Raw genomic sequence first — 20,013 nt, 5'->3', positions numbered from 1 at the left:
CTACAAGGCAGCATTAAGGTAGCACCTGTGAGGCCAGGCACCCATAATAGCCAACTCAGGTGGGGCTTGCAGCTTGCCTCCCTCCTCCCATTGCATGTGTGCTCAGTCACGCTGGAGGGTATCTGGAAGGAAGTTGTGAGTCAACCGAATGCTGCCGTAATTGCCCACTGGCCCCTGTTCTGCTTATCAAGCACAGGTTGGATTAGCGTTAGGTCTCGCACCAATTTGAGAAACCTTGGCGTTGGTGTGCGGGCTCTGGTGTGTCCTTCATGATACACTGGCGAATGTCTCAATTTGAACATCAGTGTTGAGGGATAGCCAATGTATTGTTTACATCTACCACAGTAGTGCACCCATATTCCTGTATTGTATTCTAATTGTTACACATCCACACCGTTTATCTGGTGTAGGATTCTATTGTGGCACTTGTAGTCCGCTGTAGGCATCCTCCATTGTATGCATTTTTATGCTGGGGATCGCCCCTAGCAACGGACTACAAGGGCAGGATCTGCTCCCCCAGTATAAATGCACAACCGCATTTGGGGTTGAGCACCTCCAGCCATTTGAGACCACGTTTTTTGTTGTTTGTTTGTTTAAATATTAAATTTGGAGGTGTGTAAACTCCAACATTAATGCGCCTTGAATATCTACAAGGCAGCATTAAGGTAGCACCTGTGAGGCCAGGCACCCATAATAGCCAACTCAGGTGGGGCTTGCAGCTTGCCTCCCTCCTCCCATTGCATGTGTGCTCAGTCACGCTGGAGGGTATCTGGAAGGAAGTTGTGAGTCAACCGAATGCTGCCGTAATTGCCCACTGGCCCCTGTTCTGCTTATCAAGCACAGGTAGGATTAGCGTTAGGTCTCGCACCAATTTGAGAAACCTTGGCGTTGGTGTGCGGGCTCTGGTGTGTCCTTCATGATACACTGGCGAATGTCTCAATTTGAACATCAGTGTTGAGGGATAGCCAATGTATTGTTTACATCTACCACAGTAGTGCACCCATATTCCTGTATTGTATTCTAATTGTTACACATCCACACCGTTTATCTGGTGTAGGATTCTATTGTGGCACTTGTAGTCCGCTGTAGGCATCCTCCATTGTATGCATTTTTATGCTGGGGATCGCCCCTAGCAACGGACTACAAGGGCAGGATCTGCTCCCCCAGTATAAATGCACAACCGCATTTGGGGTTGAGCACCTCCAGCCATTTGAGACCACGTTTTTTGTTGTTTGTTTGTTTAAATATTAAATTTGGAGGTGTGTAAACTCCAACATTAATGCGCCTTGAATATCTACAAGGCAGCATTAAGGTAGCACCTGTGAGGCCAGGCACCCATAATAGCCAACTCAGGTGGGGCTTGCAGCTTGCCTCCCTCCTCCCATTGCATGTGTGCTCAGTCACGCTGGAGGGTATCTGGAAGGAAGTTGTGAGTCAACCGAATGCTGCCGTAATTGCCCACTGGCCCCTGTTCTGCTTATCAAGCACAGGTAGGATTAGCGTTAGGTCTCGCACCAATTTGAGAAACCTTGGCGTTGGTGTGCGGGCTCTGGTGTGTCCTTCATGATACACTGGCGAATGTCTCAATTTGAACATCAGTGTTGAGGGATAGCCAATGTATTGTTTACATCTACCACAGTAGTGCACCCATATTCCTGTATTCTATAGCAACCAATCAAATAGCTTCTTCTTTTTTTTTTTTTTTTTTAAAGAGGCCTGTGGAAAATAAAGGAACCAATGATTGGTTGCTACAGGAAACTCAAACACTCTTCCTCTATGATAAATTTTCATAAATCTCCGCCATTGTTGGCATTTTAACCCTAAAATATACTGCATATAAATGAACCGCCCCTCTCCCAAAAGTAGCAAAATTGTGGAGTTTCTTTTCAATTTTACAAACAATTTAGAAAAATTATTTATTTATTGTATGTGGGCTGGGCATCTATATGGGTGTGGATTACACATGAATGGGCGAATGGGCGGACCCATGATCCTCATTGCCCAGGGGCCCCATGGGTTGTCAGTTCACCACTGGTTCCTCCTCTCTGCAGTGGAGGGCTTTTCTGCCATAGAATATTGGCGGGCAAAGCTAGAGCATTGGCACGGGCGATAGAATCCAGAATTTGGGTTAACCCTCGTGGGGGGCAACTGGAACTTTGTTTTTTTGGAACAGCACAAGTGTGTCAGGCTGTGTGCACCTGGCTGCTGCGCACAAAATATCAAGGACAATTACAGTAGAAATTCCCTTATTAGGCATACAGTCTATGATGGCCAAATGAATATTGTCTCCCCCTCTTTTCCTGAGAGACGTATTGCTGGGTTTACAATTGTCTTATGTCGGGCATACGGGAACCCAGCCTAAATCTTGATGTAACTGATGCCAATATTGGTGACAACATGCATCAGTTGTGTAGTACCCGCCAACCATTGTTTCTGAACGCCGGACGAATAGGATCAGTTCTAGCATCAGTCTCCTAAAGTGTCGGAGGGAAAAGATGATGGACGCCAGATACTGTATATGTAAAGGAGGCCTTAGGAGATTAACTTTTACAGACCCAGTGCTGTACCTGCAGTTCACGTGGCGGTACTGTATGGCAGATTGCACTCAGAAATGTCACACAGCAATAATATCACAGTCAATACTTGCAGTTTTTATGCAATAACAAAGTCCTTGTTCACAATGGGGGTCATTTGAATAAAAAGGCACACAGCCATATCCTGTTCATGACATCAAAAAGTTTTGGTATGCAGGGAATGAGGAATAGTGTAGACCAGTGTTTCGCATGCGCGGTCCTCAAGTACCACCAACAGGTTATGTTTTCAGGATTTCCTTGGTCTTTCACAGGTGATATGACTGTGGTGATGCCTGATTCACTGACCAGAATTCTATCACCTGTGAAAGACTAAGGAAATCCTGAAAAACATGACCTGTTGAGGGCACTTGAGGACCGCGCTTGAGAAACACTGGTGTAGACTAATGTGCTAGAATACTCAGTTGGCTGGTGGTCAATTTATGATGCCTGGAGTGTGGTATAAACAGGTGTGTGTAGTAATGTTGGTGCTAGTAGTCCTGCAGACAAAGTTCACAAACCACAACAACTCCAATTGAAGGGGTCATTGGTATCCAAACTTGGGGAAAGAAATACTCAGAAGCAGAGAATTTGGATAATTGAAATTTACTGAGCAGTTTGCAGAATCACAATACAGAGGTGACAGTTCAGATAATGGAGACAAGATTCCGGCAATCCAGTTACCCAGGTGGAGATTGAATTTAGTGAGAAGCCACAGTGGCAGTTTCCTAGAAATTGTGGGACTTGAGTATGTGTGGAGACAATCTAGACATTCTTGAGTCAGGACTTTTCACTGACTGGTGACACTTGTAAGACTTGACTGGAGGTGACAGGAGATCAGTGGAGATAACTGACACAAGCTGGATTCTTAATAGATTGAGTTTCTTTAGATGGGCATATCGCCAGGGTCATTTACGGGGGCAGTCCATGGAAACTTGAAAGATCCCTCTACCTCACCTAAGCCTAGAAGCCATTTACTTGAGAGCATCAGGCAAAGGGGCCCGTACGCAAGTTCGTCACAGAGATGGATGGGACCCTGATCCAACTTGCTAAAGACCCCATCAGACATATGCCTTTGCCCCTAAAGAACCTTTTAGACAATGATGTGACTTCACCTTGATGGCGGAATCGGTGTGACAGAAGATCAGCTACTCTAGAACAGGTGGACAATACTAAAGGCCTACTCTCATAAAAGGTATGACTGCAGCTGGGGATGTTTCTTCACCTCTGGCTAAACCAAGACTAAACTAGCTAAACTGGACCTCTCCCTGTCCGTGGGGGACTAGGGTGGAGGCAGGGCTGGTTTGCCTTGATTGGCAGAGGATTGTTACTGTGGCTACTCACCAGTTCTTGGAAAACAATTAACTTAGCAGTTAACACAGCAGTTAAAGGCAAAGTAACAGGAAATGCAGAAAAAAAACCACAATAATAAACATTTTTATCTCAGAACACACTAAAATTCTGAGACAAGCACCTTGGGGTTATCAACCACCTGAACAGAGCTAAGGTAGTAAAATGTTTCTGTTCTGGGACAACAAAAGAAAATCAAAACATAAGTCATAAGTATCACAGCTAGTTAAACCTATAAAATAATTCTTGGAATTCACACAAGTCCCATACTGTGCAGTGTTTTCATGGAATTAAAGATTTCTGATCTCAAAAACAGAAAAGTGTCCATTTCTGGTGGAAGAGTAATCAAACTTGTTGTGTCTTGGTTGTGTCTGCAAACACAAAATCCTGCCCTTGGGTTCAGCTAAATAGTTTGCACTGCTTTTTCTGAAATTGGATAAAATACAGAAAGTGAAAACAAAAAACAACATGAACTACCACTGAAAAAACTCACTACTCAACTACAAAGCTTTACTAGAAGAGTAACGCACACACATACAACTTGTTTTGAAAGTCATTCAATTGAAGATATAAAGTCTAGAGATAAAAAAAAAATAAGATTTTCATAAACTGTGAAATCTTGTTCAGGTGTGACGGTGATAAAACTGACTGAATCCATTATTCTTCCATAAATGTACCTAATGCCAGTTACTTCTCAAAATGTTAATGAGATATAATGCAGATACATGTTATTTAGGGTATATTCACATAGGCCCAGATTTATCAAACTGAGTGAGAGAGAAAAATAGAATGATTTTCCCACAGCAACCAATCACAGCTCAGCTTTCAGGCTGGAATTCCTTTTTGGACTTTAGCGATCCAAAAAAGTGATGGAGATACCTTTTTTACCCAAATTTCGGGTACCATAAAAAAAAACAAATTATAAAAAGATACAATAGTGATGAAAAAATTTGTATTTAATGAAACTTATCTTTTTTATAACAAAATTTTTATTAATTTTTAAACAGGGATCAATTTATGTGGGCAGGCCGACAATAATAAAAATGTAGTGTGTGTGTTTATCACTTTTTTTCTTTATTTTTTAGGTGGTACTACTACTCCCAGCATGGAACACACTGTTCCATGATGGTAGTAGTACCTGTACTAATTAACAGATCACCCCAGGTCCGTTGCGATCCTTCTGTATAATTTATAGATGAGGCCGGCCGCCCCCTGCACTGACGTATATATACACCTATTCATATTTACCGCAGAGAGCTGTGATTGGCCAGATGGTTCCAGCCAATCACAACTCTCTGCGGGAAATATGAATAGGTGTATATATACGTCAGTGCAGGGGACCATAGAAGAGCAGATGACCGCAACTGTACATTATACAGGAGGATCACAGCGGGTGTCAGGAGTGAATATCCACTGTGATCTTTCCTTAACTGTAGGTACTACAGCAGAGTGGGCTCCATGTTGGGAGTAGTAGTACCTGCAGTTAAGAACAGATCACAGCGGGTATCATTCCTGACACCCGCTGCGATCATCCTATCTATTTCAGAAATGCTGAGTGGCTTTCTCCTGCGCTCCTTATTTCTGCACTATACTCTGGCTGGCCAGTGATGTGAATAGAACATATGAATTTTCACTGGCCGGCCAAGAGTACAGAGCAGAGATGCGAACGCTGTATAGAGCCGCTCCGCCTCTCTGCTATATTATGGACAATCGCATCGGGTGTCAGGATTGACACCCAGGGCGATATGTCTATTAGTACAGGTACTACTACTCCCATCATGGAACAGTCTGTTCCATGCTGGGAGCAGTAGTACTACCTAAAAAATGTTTAAAAAAATAGAGAAAAAAAAAGTGAAACACACACACTTTATTAAAAATGTATTAAAAGTTAATTATAAAAAATAAAAATCTCCTTAACCCCTTGGGGACCGAGACCATTTTGACCCTAAGGACCAGAGCATTTTTTGCAATTCTGACCACTGTAACTTTAAGCATTAATAACTCTGGGATGCTTTGACTTTACATTCTGATTCCCAGATTGTTTTTTCGGGGCATATTCTTCTTTATGTAAGTGGTACATTTTCCTCGATACTTGCATCATTTCTTGGTGAAAGATTCCAAAATTTCATGAACAATTAGAAAATTTTGCATTTTTATAACTTTGAAGCTCTCTGCTTGTAAGGAAAATAGACATTCCAAATAAATTATATATTGATTCACATATACAATATGTCTACTTTATGTGTGCATCATAAAGTTGACAAGTTTTTACTTTTTGAAGACACCAGAGGGCTTCAAAGTTCAGCAGCAATTTTCCAATATTTCAAGTAAATTTCAAAATCTGAATTTTTCAGGGACCAGTTCAGTTTTGAAGTGAATTTGAGGGTCTTTATGTTAGAAATACCCCATAATGGACCCCATTAGGAAAACTGCACACCTCAACGTATTCAAAATGATATTCAGAACGTTTATTAACCCTTTAGGTGTTTCACAGGAATAGTAGCAAAGTGGAGGCGAAAATTCAAAATCTTCATTTTTTACACTAACATGTTCTTGCAGACCCATATTTTTTATTTTTACAAGGGGTAAAAGGAGAAAAAGCCTCCAAAATTTGAAACAACATTTTTCTCGAGTAAGGAAATTCATCATATGTGAATGTAAAGTGCTCTGTGGGTGCACTAGAAGGCTCAGAAGGGAAGGAGCAACATAGGGCTTTTGGACAGCTAATTTTGCTGAAATGGTTTTTGAGGGGCAGAACAGCAAAAAAACACCCCACATGGTATACTATTTGGGTAACTACACCCCTCAAGGAACATAACAAGGGGTACAGTGAGCCTTAACACCCCACAGGTTTTTGACAACTTTGTGTTGAAGTTGGACGTGAAAATGTTACCCCAAATTTTTCATTTACACAAGGAGTAATAGGTGAAAATGTCCACCAAAATTTGAAACACCATTTCTGTCAAGTAAGGAAATACCTTATATGTGGATGTAAAGTGCTCTGTGGGTGCACTAGAGGGCTCAGAAGGGAAGGAGCGACATTGGGCTTTTGAAAAGTGAATTTTGGGGAAATGGTTTTTGCGGGGCATGTCACATTTAGGAAGCCCCCATGGTGCCAGAACAGCGAAAAACACCCTACATGGCATACTATTTTGGAAACTACACCCCTCAAGGAACGTAACAAGGGGTGCAGTGAGCATTTACACCCCACTGGCGTTTGACAGATCTTTGTAACAGTGGGCTATGCAAATGAAAAATTACAGTCACCTGTGGGGTGTAAATGCACACTATACCCCTTATTACGTTCCGTGAGGGGTGTAGTTTCCAAAATGGGGTCACATGTGGGTATTTATTTATTTTGCGTTTATGTCAGAGCCGCTGTAACCAGCAGCCACCCCCGTGCAAATCACCAGTTTAGGCCTCAAATGTACATGGCGCTTTCTCACTCCTGAGCCTTGTTGTGTGCCTGCAGAGCATTTTACGCCAACATATGGGGTATTTCTGTACTTGGGAGAAATTGTGTTACAAATTTTGGGGGTCTTTTTCTCCTTTTACCTTTTATGAAAATTAAAAGAATGGGGCAACACCAGCATGTTAGAGTAAAAAAAAATATTTTTTACACTAACATGCTGGTGTAGACCCCCCCAAAATTTGTAGCGTAATTTCTCTCTAGTACGGAGATACCCCATGTGTGGCCCTAAACTGTTGCCTTGAAATACGACAGGGCTCTAAAGTGAGAGAGTGCCATGCGCATTTCAGGCCTAAATTAGGGATTTTCCTCCACCCAAAATGCTGTATGTCAGTTTTCCCCAAACAGGGTGCCTCCAGCTGTTGCAAAACTTCCAACATGCCTGGACAGTCAATGGCTGTCCAGCAATACTGAGAGCTGTTATTTTGCAACATTTGGAGGCTCCGTTGTGGAAAAACTGACGTACAAGACGTTTTTTTTATTTTTAATGGGGGGGGGGGGGGGGGGCACAGTTTAAGGGTGTAGTGTATATGTAGTGTTTTCCTCTTTATTTAGGGTTAGTGTAGTGTAGTGTAGTGTTTTACTCTTTATTTAGCGATAGTGTAGTGTAGTGTTTTTAGGGTGCATTCACACGGGCGGAGATTTACAGTGAGTTTCCCGCTGCAGTGGAAAATTTGCTGCAGCTCAAACTTGAAGCGGGAAACTTGTTGTAAACCTCCGCCCGTGTTAATGTACCCTGTACATTCACATGGGGAAAGGAGTGGGGGGCAAAACTACAACTCCCAGAAAGCACTGACAGACCATGCATGCTGGGAGTTGTAGTTATGCAACAGCTGGAGGCTCAATGGTTGGGATTGGGAAACACTGAGTTAGGTAACAGACTATCGCAGTGTTTCTGCACCACTGGCTGTTTCCTAACTCAGTGTTTCCCAACCCATGCGCCTCCAGCTGTTGCAAAACTACAACTCCCAGCATGCATGGTCTGTCAGTGCATGCTGGGAGTTATAGTTTTGCAATAGCAGGAGGCACACAGGTTGGGAAACAATGAGTTAGGAAACAGACAATGTTTCCCAACCAGTGCGCCTCCAGTTGTTGCAATACTACAACTCCCAACATGCCCAGACAGCTGAAGGGCATGTTGGGAGTTTTAGTTATGCAACAACTGGAGGAGAACAGTTTGGAGACCACTGTGTAGTGGTCTCCAAACTGTAGCCCTCCAGATGTGGCAAGACTTCAACTCCAAGCATGCCCAGACTGCTCAGGCATGCTCGGAGTTGTAGTTCTGCAACATCTGAAGGACAGCTGTCTCCAAACGGTGGCCCTACAGATGTTGCAAAACTACAACTCCCAGCCTTTGGCTGTCTGGGCATGCTGGGAGTTGTAGTTTTGAAACTCCTAGATACAGCAGTGAAGATCACTTTACGGTGATCTTCACAGCTGTATCTGGGAAACCGCTGCCGCAGCCTCCACTTGCCTGCGCCTCCTGCCAGCTGCCGGTCCCTGGTCCTCGGTCGCTGCGTGAGCCCAGGTAACCGGCACCTGTGGTCCCCACAATGGCCTCCGCACATTGCCGCCATCTTCCCCTGCTATGCCCCTACATCCAGGGGCGCATCGGCCAATTGCAGGGGATAGGAGTAGGTGGCACCCCTGCCACCTCGTTCCTATCTTTTAGGCCGATCGGGGCTGTCTCTGACCGCTCCGATCATCCCTATTTTACGGGATATCGGGTCATCAGAGACCCAATCAGCCCAGAATAGCCGCAAATCGCCGATCTGAATTGATGGACCGACATGGGGGGTTCTTAGGACCCCCGAGGCATTTGCACGGGATTCCTGCTGAATGATTTCAGCAGGCATCCCGTTGCGATCCCCATCCGGCTACCGGCAGGGATCGAAATTTCCACGGGCGTACAGGTACGCCCTTGGTCCTTAAGTACCAGGACAAAGGGCGTATGGTCCCCAACAGGTTAAATAAATGTTTTCCCATCCCTACTTTATCCTTTTTTTTTTTTTGGTACCCAACACATTTTTAAAAAAATGCCAAAGGGGCCAAAAATGCAATCTCAACTCAAATGCAAAAACGACAGAAAAAATGTCAGACAGAGGAAATTGCACTGGATTTTTTTTCTGGTGTTTTCTTCAGTGAAAAAAATGCTGGAAAAAAAAACCAAGTGGAATCCTAGCCTCACTTTACCAGAGCTTGTTAGCTGAGCTGTGATTGGTTGCTGTGGGAAAATCTCTCCACTTTTTCTCTCACACAGTTTGATAAATCTGGGCCATAGTGAGTAAGTAACAGCATCTGCTAAGGGACATTGGCACTATTTGGCCCTATGTTTTACTTATGTATATAGACATAACAATTACTCGGAGAAGCATGTATGTGAAGTGACCATCTGCTTAGACATAGTTGTATATAATACTATACCAACAATTTAATGTAATACTTATAATTTAACCTACCTGAGCTTCAAGAAGATACTCAGTGATATCCTTAGTCTTGTCTCCATTGCTTCTGGTGACCACAGAATGTGTAGGGACTTGCTCTAAAAAAACAATACATAGAATTTATATTGGAAGAAGGTATATATAAATACACTGCTCAAAAAAAATAAAGGGAACACTAAGATAACACATCCTAGATCTGAATGAATGAACTAATCGTATGAAATACTTTCGTCTTTACATAGTTGAATGTGCTGACAACGAAATCACACAGAAATTATCAATGGAAATCAAATTTATCAACCCATGGAGGTCTGGATATGGAGTCACACTCAAAATCTAAGTGGAAAACCACACTACAGGCTGATCCAACTTTGATGTAATGTCTTAAAGGGGTATTCCAGGAAAAAAAACCTTTTTGCAATATATCATCTGGCTCCAGAAAGTTAAACAGATTTGTAAACTTCTATAAAAAAAATCTTAATTCTTCCAGTACTTATCAGCTGCTGAAGTTGAGTTGTTCTGTCTAACTGCTCTCTGATGACACCTGTCTCGGAAGCTGTTCAGAGTAGGAGCGAACCTCTTATGCTCCGTACAGTTCCTGAGACAGACAGAGGTGTCAGCAGAGAGCACTGTTGTCAGACAGAAAAGAACAACTCAACTTCAGCAGATGATAACTATTGGAAGGATGAAGATTTTTTAATAGAAGTAATTTACAAATCTGTTTAATTTTCTGGAGCCAGTTGATCTGAAAAAAAAAAAAAAAAAAGTTTTTTCCTGGAATACCCCATTAAAACAAGTCAAAATGAGACTCAGTAGTGTGTGTAGCCTCCACATGCCCGTATGACATCCCTACAACGCCAGGGCATGCTCCTGGACAGTTGGTGGGTGGAGCGAGACATGATGTCCCAGATGTGTTCAATCGGATTCAGGTCTGGGGAACGGGAGGGCCAGTTCCTAGCATCAATGCCTTCCGATTGCAGGAACTGCTGACACACTCCAGCCACATGAGGTCTAGCATTGTCTTGCATTAGGAGGAACCCAGGGCCAACAGCACCAGCAAATGGTCTCACAAGGGGTCTGAGGATCTCATCTCGGTACCTAATGGCAGTCAGGCTACCTCTGGCAAGCACATGGAGGGCTGTGCGGCCCCCCAAAGAAATGTCATCCCATGCCATTACTGACCCACCGCCAAACCGGTCATGCTGGAGGATGTTGCAGGCAGCAGAATCTTCTCCACGGCGTCTACAGAGTCTGTTACGTCTGTCACATGCGCTCAGTGTGAACCTGCTTTAATCTGTGAAGAGCACAGGGCGCCGGTGGCGAATTTGCCAATCTTGGTGTTCTCTGGCAAATGCCAAACGTCCTGTATGGTGTTGGGCTGTAAGCACAACCCCCACCTGTGGATGTCAGACCCTCATACCACCCTCATGGAGTCTGTTTCTGACTGTTTGAGCGGACACATGCACATTTGTGGCCTGCTGGAGGTCATTTTGCAGGGCTCTGGCAGTGCTCCTCCTGCTCCTCCTTGCACAAAGGCGGAGGTAGCAGTCATGCTGCTGGGTTGTTGCCCTCCTACGGTCTCCTCCACTTCTCCTGATGTACTGACCTGTCTCCTGGTAGCGCCTCCATGCCCTGACAGACACAGCAAACCTTCTTGCCACAGCTCGCATTGATGTGCCATCCTGGATGAGCTGCACTGCCTGAGCCACTTGTGTGGGTTGTAGACTCCATCTCATGCTACCACTAGAGTGAAAGCACTGCCAGCATTCAAAAGGGACCAAAACATCAGCCAGGAAGCATAGGAACTGAGAAGTGATCTGTGATCACCACCTGCAGAACCACTCCTTTATTTAGGGTTTCTTGCTAATTGCCTATAATTTCCAACTGTTGTCTGTTCCATTTGCACAACAGCATGTGAAATTGATTGTCAATCAGTGTTGCTTCCTGAGTGGACAGTGGGATTTCACAGAAGTGTGATTGACTTGGAGTTACATTGTGTTGTTCCCTTTATTTTTTTGAGCAGTGTATATACAGTCTGTATAAAAAAAAATAGGGCATATATATATATATATATATATATATATATTACTCACTAGTTCATGGAGATGCTTAACTTGTCTTTTTATCTGTCTAACTTCTGTATTTGGCTCACAAATCCCTCTTTTCTGCTGCTCACTCTTTCTGACAGAAAAGGTTGTGGCCGAGGCAAGCACTGAGCCTTGCTGACCAGAAAAGGGTGTGGCCGAGGCAAGCACTGAGCCCGCCCTCACTCACCATGTATCCACTTCCTCCCTGAACCTGCTGTGCTGGTTTTTTTCATTCAATCACTGCAGGCTGCTCTGTAAACCCCTCTCTTCTTTTAGACAGGAGTCTGATCGACAAGACAGGAGTAAGCACATAGAAGTGCTAGGTTTGGACTTTGTCCCAGCCTGTGCCTTAGCTGGGACATAGATGATGCTGCAGCTGGACAGGAATATGTTCTGGATGGTATGGGGACCGTAGTGTTTTTTCTTTTATAAGCCATGATTTCTATAAAAATGAGATAACATTTTTCATGAAGTATGGACCTGCTGGGAGGCCACACAGGATGTCGGAGTCATGGTGTGAATGGTATGATGATAGGACATCATCACGCCACCTACCAACTCATACACATGTGCTTTTTTCTTCAGATTAATCAGTGGAAAAATAAATATATTATATGTATATATATATATATATATATATATATATATATATATATGTGTGTGTGGTGAGGGTGTGATGAGGGCAGATGTTATTACCCTAGGGGAAGATGGCATTAATCCCTTGTATTCGGGATGCCAGGGCGTGGTTTAACCTCTGCACCACCCGAAGGTATGCCGCATGATTCTGGACTAGGCGCGGGGCAAATAATTACTTTCATGCCAAGTTACGGAACAACGGCAGTTTAACTGAGGTAGACAGGTGTAATAGTCTGGACAGCTCAGTTAGTTCCAAGAAGGTGACCAGTGACTTCAGAGACTCTAGGGCTCGCTGGGACATATAGTGGATTTGGACAATTTGCTGCAGGCCCACGCCGACTGTATACAGACTGATCTTGACAGACTTGACTAGATTGACTTCACCCCGTATGTAGCTTACCAGGTTTTGACGTTCACCTGTGGGGTACTGGATAAGTGGAAGTGTGGCTGCGGGGTAGGTCTTGTGCCTCCTCAGGACACCAGACACTCTCTCGGGACTTGACTTCCCTGACCTCAGAACTCAAGAGACTGGCTCCTCCCAGGGTTTAGATGGTGGAGACTCTGGAGGGGTCCCATAGGTCACCCTATTAGTCAAGTGATAACTGGTACCTTCCTTGGTTACAGCACTTGGTAACAGTATTTAAAGGCACTGAATAGTATATATACATTACAATAGAAAATATTAGATATAATTAACCATTTACATTGCATAGGGTAAGGAGGGACTCAGAGGACACTGAAATAGAGTCCGCCTGACATGACAGCAAGGGTACAGGGGTGCAACTCCTGTACTGGGCTACCACAAACTCCCCCTCATAACAACAGCTGTCCTTGGCACCCAATCCTAGAGGGTGGATACAAATAAGGTGGCCACTGAGTCCATGTAACAACAATAGAGACAGTTCCTGGGGCATTGCACCAATGTCCTTCACAGGGCTGGTGAACTGGGGAAAGAGTCCATGTGGCATTACAATTAATGTCCTTCCATGCTCCAATTTTTTTGGATTTGACAAATGAGATAATCCCAACTGGTTTTCTTTTCTTTTTGTGAATACTTGGTTCGGATAGGGCTGCCTGAGGCTTTCTACCCGGATGCCTGTGCTAATGTGGCCCTTCGGCTTTAGTTACTACTCCCCATAACATTAGACTAGTAAATACACATTTTCTGACAACAAATGAGAATGTTGCCTATGTACGTGTTACTTACACCTCCAGAACTCTCTGGCCACAAGAGAACCCTGTACACAATGGACAGGAAACATTAGACAGTTTTTAACTGGTATGGATTGAATATATATACTGGTTAGCTACAGTCATGACTAATTATGTGACATTTGAGTAGTTACATAATAGATGCTATGTACATTACTGACTATCTGTACATGAAATTACATTAGAAGTAATTATTCTTAACTGACTAGACATTTATGTGCCGTAAACTGATAACTTTTATACACAAAGGTACTTTTACTCTCTATACCTTGCTGGTATTTGACATGACAGTGAGGTAAGTGGATACGCCTCTCCTGACATAGGCAGGATATCTCCTATACAATTGCCATGGGTAGAAAAGACTTCAAATACTTAAGACATTTTGCATAAACACTTTATATACAATTTAGTACAATGTACCTCAAATGATACAATTTTACAGCAATAACAATAAGTGCTTTCATGTGTGCACAAGAATAAACAATATATTACTCTGTAAATAGTTCCGCTCCATAGTTCTGGTTGTCACGATTCGGCTGGCTGGATGTGGATCCTCTGTGTCAGCGAGGGATTGGCGTGGACCATGTCGGTGGACCGGTTCTAAGATGCTACTGGTATTCACCAGAGCCCGCCGCAAAGCGGGATGGTCTTGATGCGGCGGTAGCAACCAGGTAGTATCCACCGGCAACGGCTCAACCTCGCTGACTGCTGAGAAGGCGTGGGACAGAAGGACTAGGCAGAGGCAAGGTCAGACATAGCAGAAGGTCGGGGCAGGCGGCAAGGTTCGTAGTCAATGTGGATAGCAGAAGATCTGGAACACAGGCTTAGGACAACACTAAACGCTTTCACTGGCACAAGGCAACAAGATCCGTCAGGGAAGTGCAGGGGAAGTGAGGTAATATAGCCAGGGAGCAGGTGGAAGCTAATTAGGCTGATTGGGCCAGGCACCAATCATTGGTGCACTGGCCCTTTAAATCTTAGAGAGCTGGCGCGTGCGCGCGCCCTGAGGAGCGGAGCCGCGCGCGCCAGGACATGACAGCCGGGGGCCGGGACAGGTGAGTGACTTGGGATGCGATTCGCCAGCGGGCGCGTCCCGCTATGCGAATCGCATCCCCGCCGGCAATGTCAGTGCAGCGCTCCCGGTCAGCGGGTCTGACCGGGGCGCTGCAAAGAGAGAGATGACGTGAGCACTCCGGGGAGGAGCAGGGACCTGGAGCGCTCGGCGTAACAGTACCCCCCCCCCCTTAGGTCTCCCCCTTTTTTTGTCCGGTAACTGCTTCACGTGGGACGAGGACACTGGGAGCGATTGTAGGGTTTCCTCATCAAAGGCAGGCAGTTCAGGAGGAGTGGGAAAGGGGAGGGAGGGCAGAGGGTGAAGCTTGGCATGGGGCAGAGTGTTACCAGGACGGGGGCTATGAGGAGGCAAAGCATAGTCCTGATAGGCCTTGGGGAGACCAGGTGTAGGAGGAGGCACTGAGGCTTGCCTGACGGGACTGGGAGGAGACGTGAGGCATCTCTTGCGGCAAGCAGGACCCCAATTCTTGATCTCCCCGGTGGTCCAGTCAAGGGTGGGAAAATGATGCTGGAGCCATGGCAGACCGAGGAGGACTTCAGAGGTACAGTTGGGAAGGACGAACAATTCAATCTTTTCATGATGGGGTCCAATGCACATTAAGAGAGGTTCTGTGCGGTAACGCACAGTACAGTCCAACTTCACTCTGTTGACGGAAGAAATGTAGAGCGGCTTGACGAGACGGGTCACCGGGATGCAGAACTTATTCACCAAAGAGTCCAGAATAAAATTTCCAGAAGCACCAGAGTCCAAGCAGGCCACGGCTGAGAGGGAGGAGTTGGCAGAAGGAGAAATCCGCACGGGCACAGTGAGACGTGGAGAAGCAGATTTCGTACCAAGAGACGTCACACCCACGTGAGCTGGGTGCGTGCGTGCGTTTCCCAGACGTGGAGGGCAAATAGGGCAATCCATCAAGAAGTGTTCGGTACTGGCGCAGTACAGACATAAATTGTTATCCCTACGGCGAGTCCTCTCTTCGTGGGTCAGGCGAGACCGATCCACTTGCATAGCCTCCTCGGCGGGAGGCACAGGGGTAGATTGCAGAGGATACTGTGAGAGAGGTGCCCAGAGATCAAGGTCTTTTTTCTGGCGGAGCTCCTGGTGTCTCTCAGAAAAACGCATGTCAATGCGGGTGGCCAAATGGATAAGTTCTTGCAGGTTGGCAGGAATCTCTTGTGCGGCCAGCACATCCTTGATGTTACTGGATAGGCCTTTTTTAAAGGTCGCACAGAGAGCCTCGTTATTCCAAGATAATTCGGAAGCGAGAGTACGAATTAGGATGGCGTACTCGCCTACTGAAGAATTACCCTGGACCAGGTTCAGCAGGGCAGTCTCGGCAGAAGAAGCTCGGGCTGGTTCCTCGAAGACACTACGGACTTCAGTGAAGAAGGACTGGACTGTGGCTGTGGCAGGATCATTGCGGTCCCAGAGCGGTGTGGCCCAAGACAAGGCCTTTCCAGAAAGAAGGCTCACTACGAACGCCACCTTAGACCGTTCTGTAGGAAATTGGTCCGACAACATCTCCATATGTAGGGAACATTGAGATAAGAATCCACGGCAGAGTCTAGAGTCCCCATCAAATTTGTCCGGCAGGGACAAGCGGAGGCTAGGAGCGGCCACTCGCTGCGGAGGAGGTGCAGGAGCTGGCGGAGGAGATGGTTGCTGCTGTAGCAGTGGCAGAAGTTGCTGTAACGTGGCAGTCAACTGCGACAGCTGCTGTCCTTGTTGGGCAATTTGCTGCGATTGCTGAGCGACCACTGTGGGTAGGTCAGCAAGACTTGGCAGCGGCACCTCAGCGGGATCCATGGCCGGATCTACTGTTACGATTCGGCTGGCTGGATGTGGATCCTCTGTGTCAGCGAGGGATTGGCGTGGACCGTGTCGGTGGACCGGTTCTAAGATGCTACTGGTATTCACCAGAGCCCGCCGCAAAGTGGGATGGTCTTGCTGCGGCGGTAGCAACCAGGTCGTATCCACCGGCAACGGCTCAACCTCGCTGACTGCTGAGAAGGCGTGGGACAGAAGGACTAGGCAGAGGCATGGTCAGACGTAGCAGAAGGTCGGGGCAGACGGCAAGGTTCGTAGTCAATGTGGATAGCAGAAGATCTGGAACACAGGCTTTGGACAACACTAAACGCTTTCACTGGCACAAGGCAACAAGATCCGGCAGGGAAGTGCAGGGGAAGTGAGGTAATATAGCCAGGGAGCAGGTGGAAGCTAATTAGGCTGATTGGGCCAGGCACCAATCATTGGTGCACTGGCCCTTTAAATCTTAGAGAGCTGGCGCGCGCGCGCGCGCGCCCTAAGGAGCGGGGCCGCGCGCCAGGACATGACAGCCGGGGGCCGGGACAGGTGAGTGACTTGGGATGCGATTCGCGAGCGGGCGCGTCCCGCTATGCGAATCGCATCCCCGCCGGCAATGTCAGTGCAGCGCTCCCGGTCAGCGGGTCTGACCGGGGCGCTGCAGAGAGAGAGACGCCGCGAGCGCTCCGGGGAGGAGCAGGGACCCGGAGCGCTCGGCGTAACACTGGTACAGAAGAGTTCTCAGTAAAGGATCACGGCTACAAGCCGGGCAAATGAACATGCGCAAAATGGTGGCAAAGAGTTCTTGGTTAGTCCACCAGGCACTTTTCTTGATCGTTGTATAACCTGTAAAACAATAGTGGTACTTCCACAGAAACAAAGTAAGTCTCTCGACTTACAAAGTTATCACACATAGACCTTTAGCTTGAAAATTTCCCATCCCAGCCTCGCCTGTCTGACTGCTTCCTAGGCTGGGACATGTAATGGGGACTACGAGACTGTGCCCCGTCCGAAGGACTGACATGAGTGTTCCAATTCATTCTGGACAATGTTGAATCAGGTTATGGTAGGACTAACGATAATTACTATTTGAACAGCAGCAACTTGTGCCACTGGGGGACAATTTGTTGGTGCCTGTTGGGCCAGTCAAACCTCCTCCTCAGCAGGAGTAGGCCGAGGCACTTTAGTTGGTGCCCAGTGAGTAGGCCAAACCTCCTCAGCGACAGGAGTAGGCCTGGTGCCATGACAGGCACCTCGGGCAGATAGGTTTCTTCTTCTTCTTCTTGATAGGTTCCCCTGGCTTTAGGAGACAGCAAGCCAAAGGGGTCCGCATCCCAGTCGTCCAATGGGAAGTAGGTGAAAGGGAGCTTCATGGGATTTTTTTGAACGGTTCACTGCTGCTGCCCACTCTCCTCTCAAACTTTTGACTGGAGTATATTCTACTATCTCCCTGCTCTCCAGAGAATGCAAAAGTGGTGAGAGGAAATAGTCTCTCTTGACTGCTCTTCTATTTACCAGGATGGTTCCACCATGACGGCAGTCCATGAGGGTGCCAAACCCCTGCACTCTGTCAAACTTAACAACCGTGGCTCTGTGCCTCTCCAGGGGTGGTTCTCCCTTTCGGGGGTTGTCCAGCATCAAGAGTTTTTGTGTCCTGTTGCTGCACTTGGCACACTTCATATGGTAGTGGTTTTGGCCGATACTCTTTTCTTCCTTGTGCCCTCATTTCCCCCACTAATGCAGCCATTTGGGCCTCTTCCTTCGCCCTCTCGGACCGGGCTTTTGGAACTGAGGGATGGAGCTTCCCTGGCAGGTGTAACAGACATTCGCTCATATATTGGATGAGTGTCAGCTCATTGCCAAATAGCCACTTGGGCAGCGGCGGTGACCAGGGGCGTGCTGTGGGCTGCTGGACCTGGGGGGCAGGCTCTGGACTGGGGGTAGATAAAGCGGCCTCAGCCGGGGTACTCACTTCTGACTCCTCCATATGGATCTCTGTCCAGGATCCCCGGGTCCGCTGATGCGGGGACAGCCTCACCGCTGACACTCCTTGAGACAATGCGGGCGTCTCACCCATCGGATTCGCTGGCCACTCGTCGTCGTCATCGGGCAGCGGGAAATTAAGATGGGCGTCTTAGGCCCGTATGGAGATTCTCTGCAAATGATCTGCCAACTCTCGAAACATCTGTGCAGCGGCCGCTGCAACTTTTCGGGCACCAAGCGCCATATTGCTTTGTCTGCAAACTTCCGGCAAACTTAAGAGGTCCAGCGACGCTGTTTCTTTTATAGTGGACTTCGGGAAGATGCCGCCGGCCGAAAGTACGTCACCAGTGCAGCGCTGACTTCCGCTCTACCAGCAACAAAGGGCAGATCTTTCAAGTTCCACCTAGAACTCGGGATGGCAACATGGCTTCCACGCCCAGGAACGGGACATTGACCAGCGCGAGACATTTTCACGTGCTTCTCCTGCACATCTTTAACTCTTTCAGGTACAGCCAGCAATTTGTTACGCAACATAAGTTTGGCCCGTATTTCACACATGGCAGGCACAATTCTTTTACATAGTTACATAGTTAGTACGGTTGAAAAAAGACATATGTCCATCAAGTTCAACCAGGGAATTGAAGGGTAGGGGTGTGGCGCGATATTGGGGAAGGGATGGGATTTTATATTTCTTCATAGCATTAATGCTACGGTTCACAATGGCAGATAACAGACTTTTCTTTACCCCCCCCCCCCCCTCTATTTCTCTAATTCACAAGCGCCTATCAAAAAACAGATTTTACTGACAAAGTCCCGTACACTTTCTGGCGTATTGTTTTGTCGTACACTCGTGTGTTTTACTCTGCAATTCTGGACACAGTTCAGACTGAGGGGGTACTTTCGGCACAAGGCACACACCTGTATCCTGTTCGTGACACCAAAAGTTGTGGTGAGGGTGTGATGAGGGCAGATGTTATTACCCAAGGGGAAGATGGCATTAACCCCTTGTATTCGTGACGTCAGGGTGTGGTTTAACCTCTGCATCACCCGAAGGTATGCCGCTGGATCCTGGGCTAGGCGCAGGGCAAATAATGACTCCAATGCCAAGTTACGGAACAATGGCAGCTTTACTGAGGTAGACAGGTGTAATAGTCTTGACTGCTCAGTTAGGTCCAAGAAGGTGACCAGTGACTTCAGAGACTCTAGGGCTCGCTGGGACTTATAGTGGATTTGGACAATTTTCTGAAGGCCCACTCTGACTGTATGCAGACTGACTTCACCCCGTATGTAGCTTACCAGGCTTTGACGTTCACCTGTGGGGCACTGGATTAGTGGAAGCGTGGCTGCGTGGTAGGTCTTGTGCCTCCTCAGGACACCAGACACTCTC

At 46.6% G+C, this 20,013-nt stretch overlaps 1 protein-coding gene across 1 annotated transcript in view; it reads right to left on the bottom strand.

Annotated features, from left to right (window-relative positions):
* Window positions 1–3,166: 3,166 nt before the first annotated feature.
* The window catches only part of LOC130360596 (thyroglobulin-like), a 68,264-nt gene continuing 51,417 nt past the window's right edge, over window positions 3,167–20,013 (bottom strand). The window contains exons 16-17 of the mRNA XM_056563139.1: window positions 9,849–9,931; window positions 3,167–4,346 (exon numbers count right to left, since the gene is read on the bottom strand). Of these exons, the coding sequence (XP_056419114.1) occupies window positions 4,320–4,346; window positions 9,849–9,931 (110 nt within the window). The 3' untranslated portion in view covers window positions 3,167–4,319. The remainder of the gene's footprint in view (window positions 4,347–9,848; window positions 9,932–20,013) is intronic.

The sequence above is a fragment of the Hyla sarda genome, chromosome 3 (genome assembly GCF_029499605.1).
Source record: "Hyla sarda isolate aHylSar1 chromosome 3, aHylSar1.hap1, whole genome shotgun sequence".
In the NCBI taxonomy this organism is placed as follows: domain Eukaryota; kingdom Metazoa; phylum Chordata; class Amphibia; order Anura; family Hylidae; genus Hyla; species Hyla sarda.
Note: the sequence above shows the minus strand (reverse complement) of the source record. Positions and strands in the feature narration are given on the sequence as shown.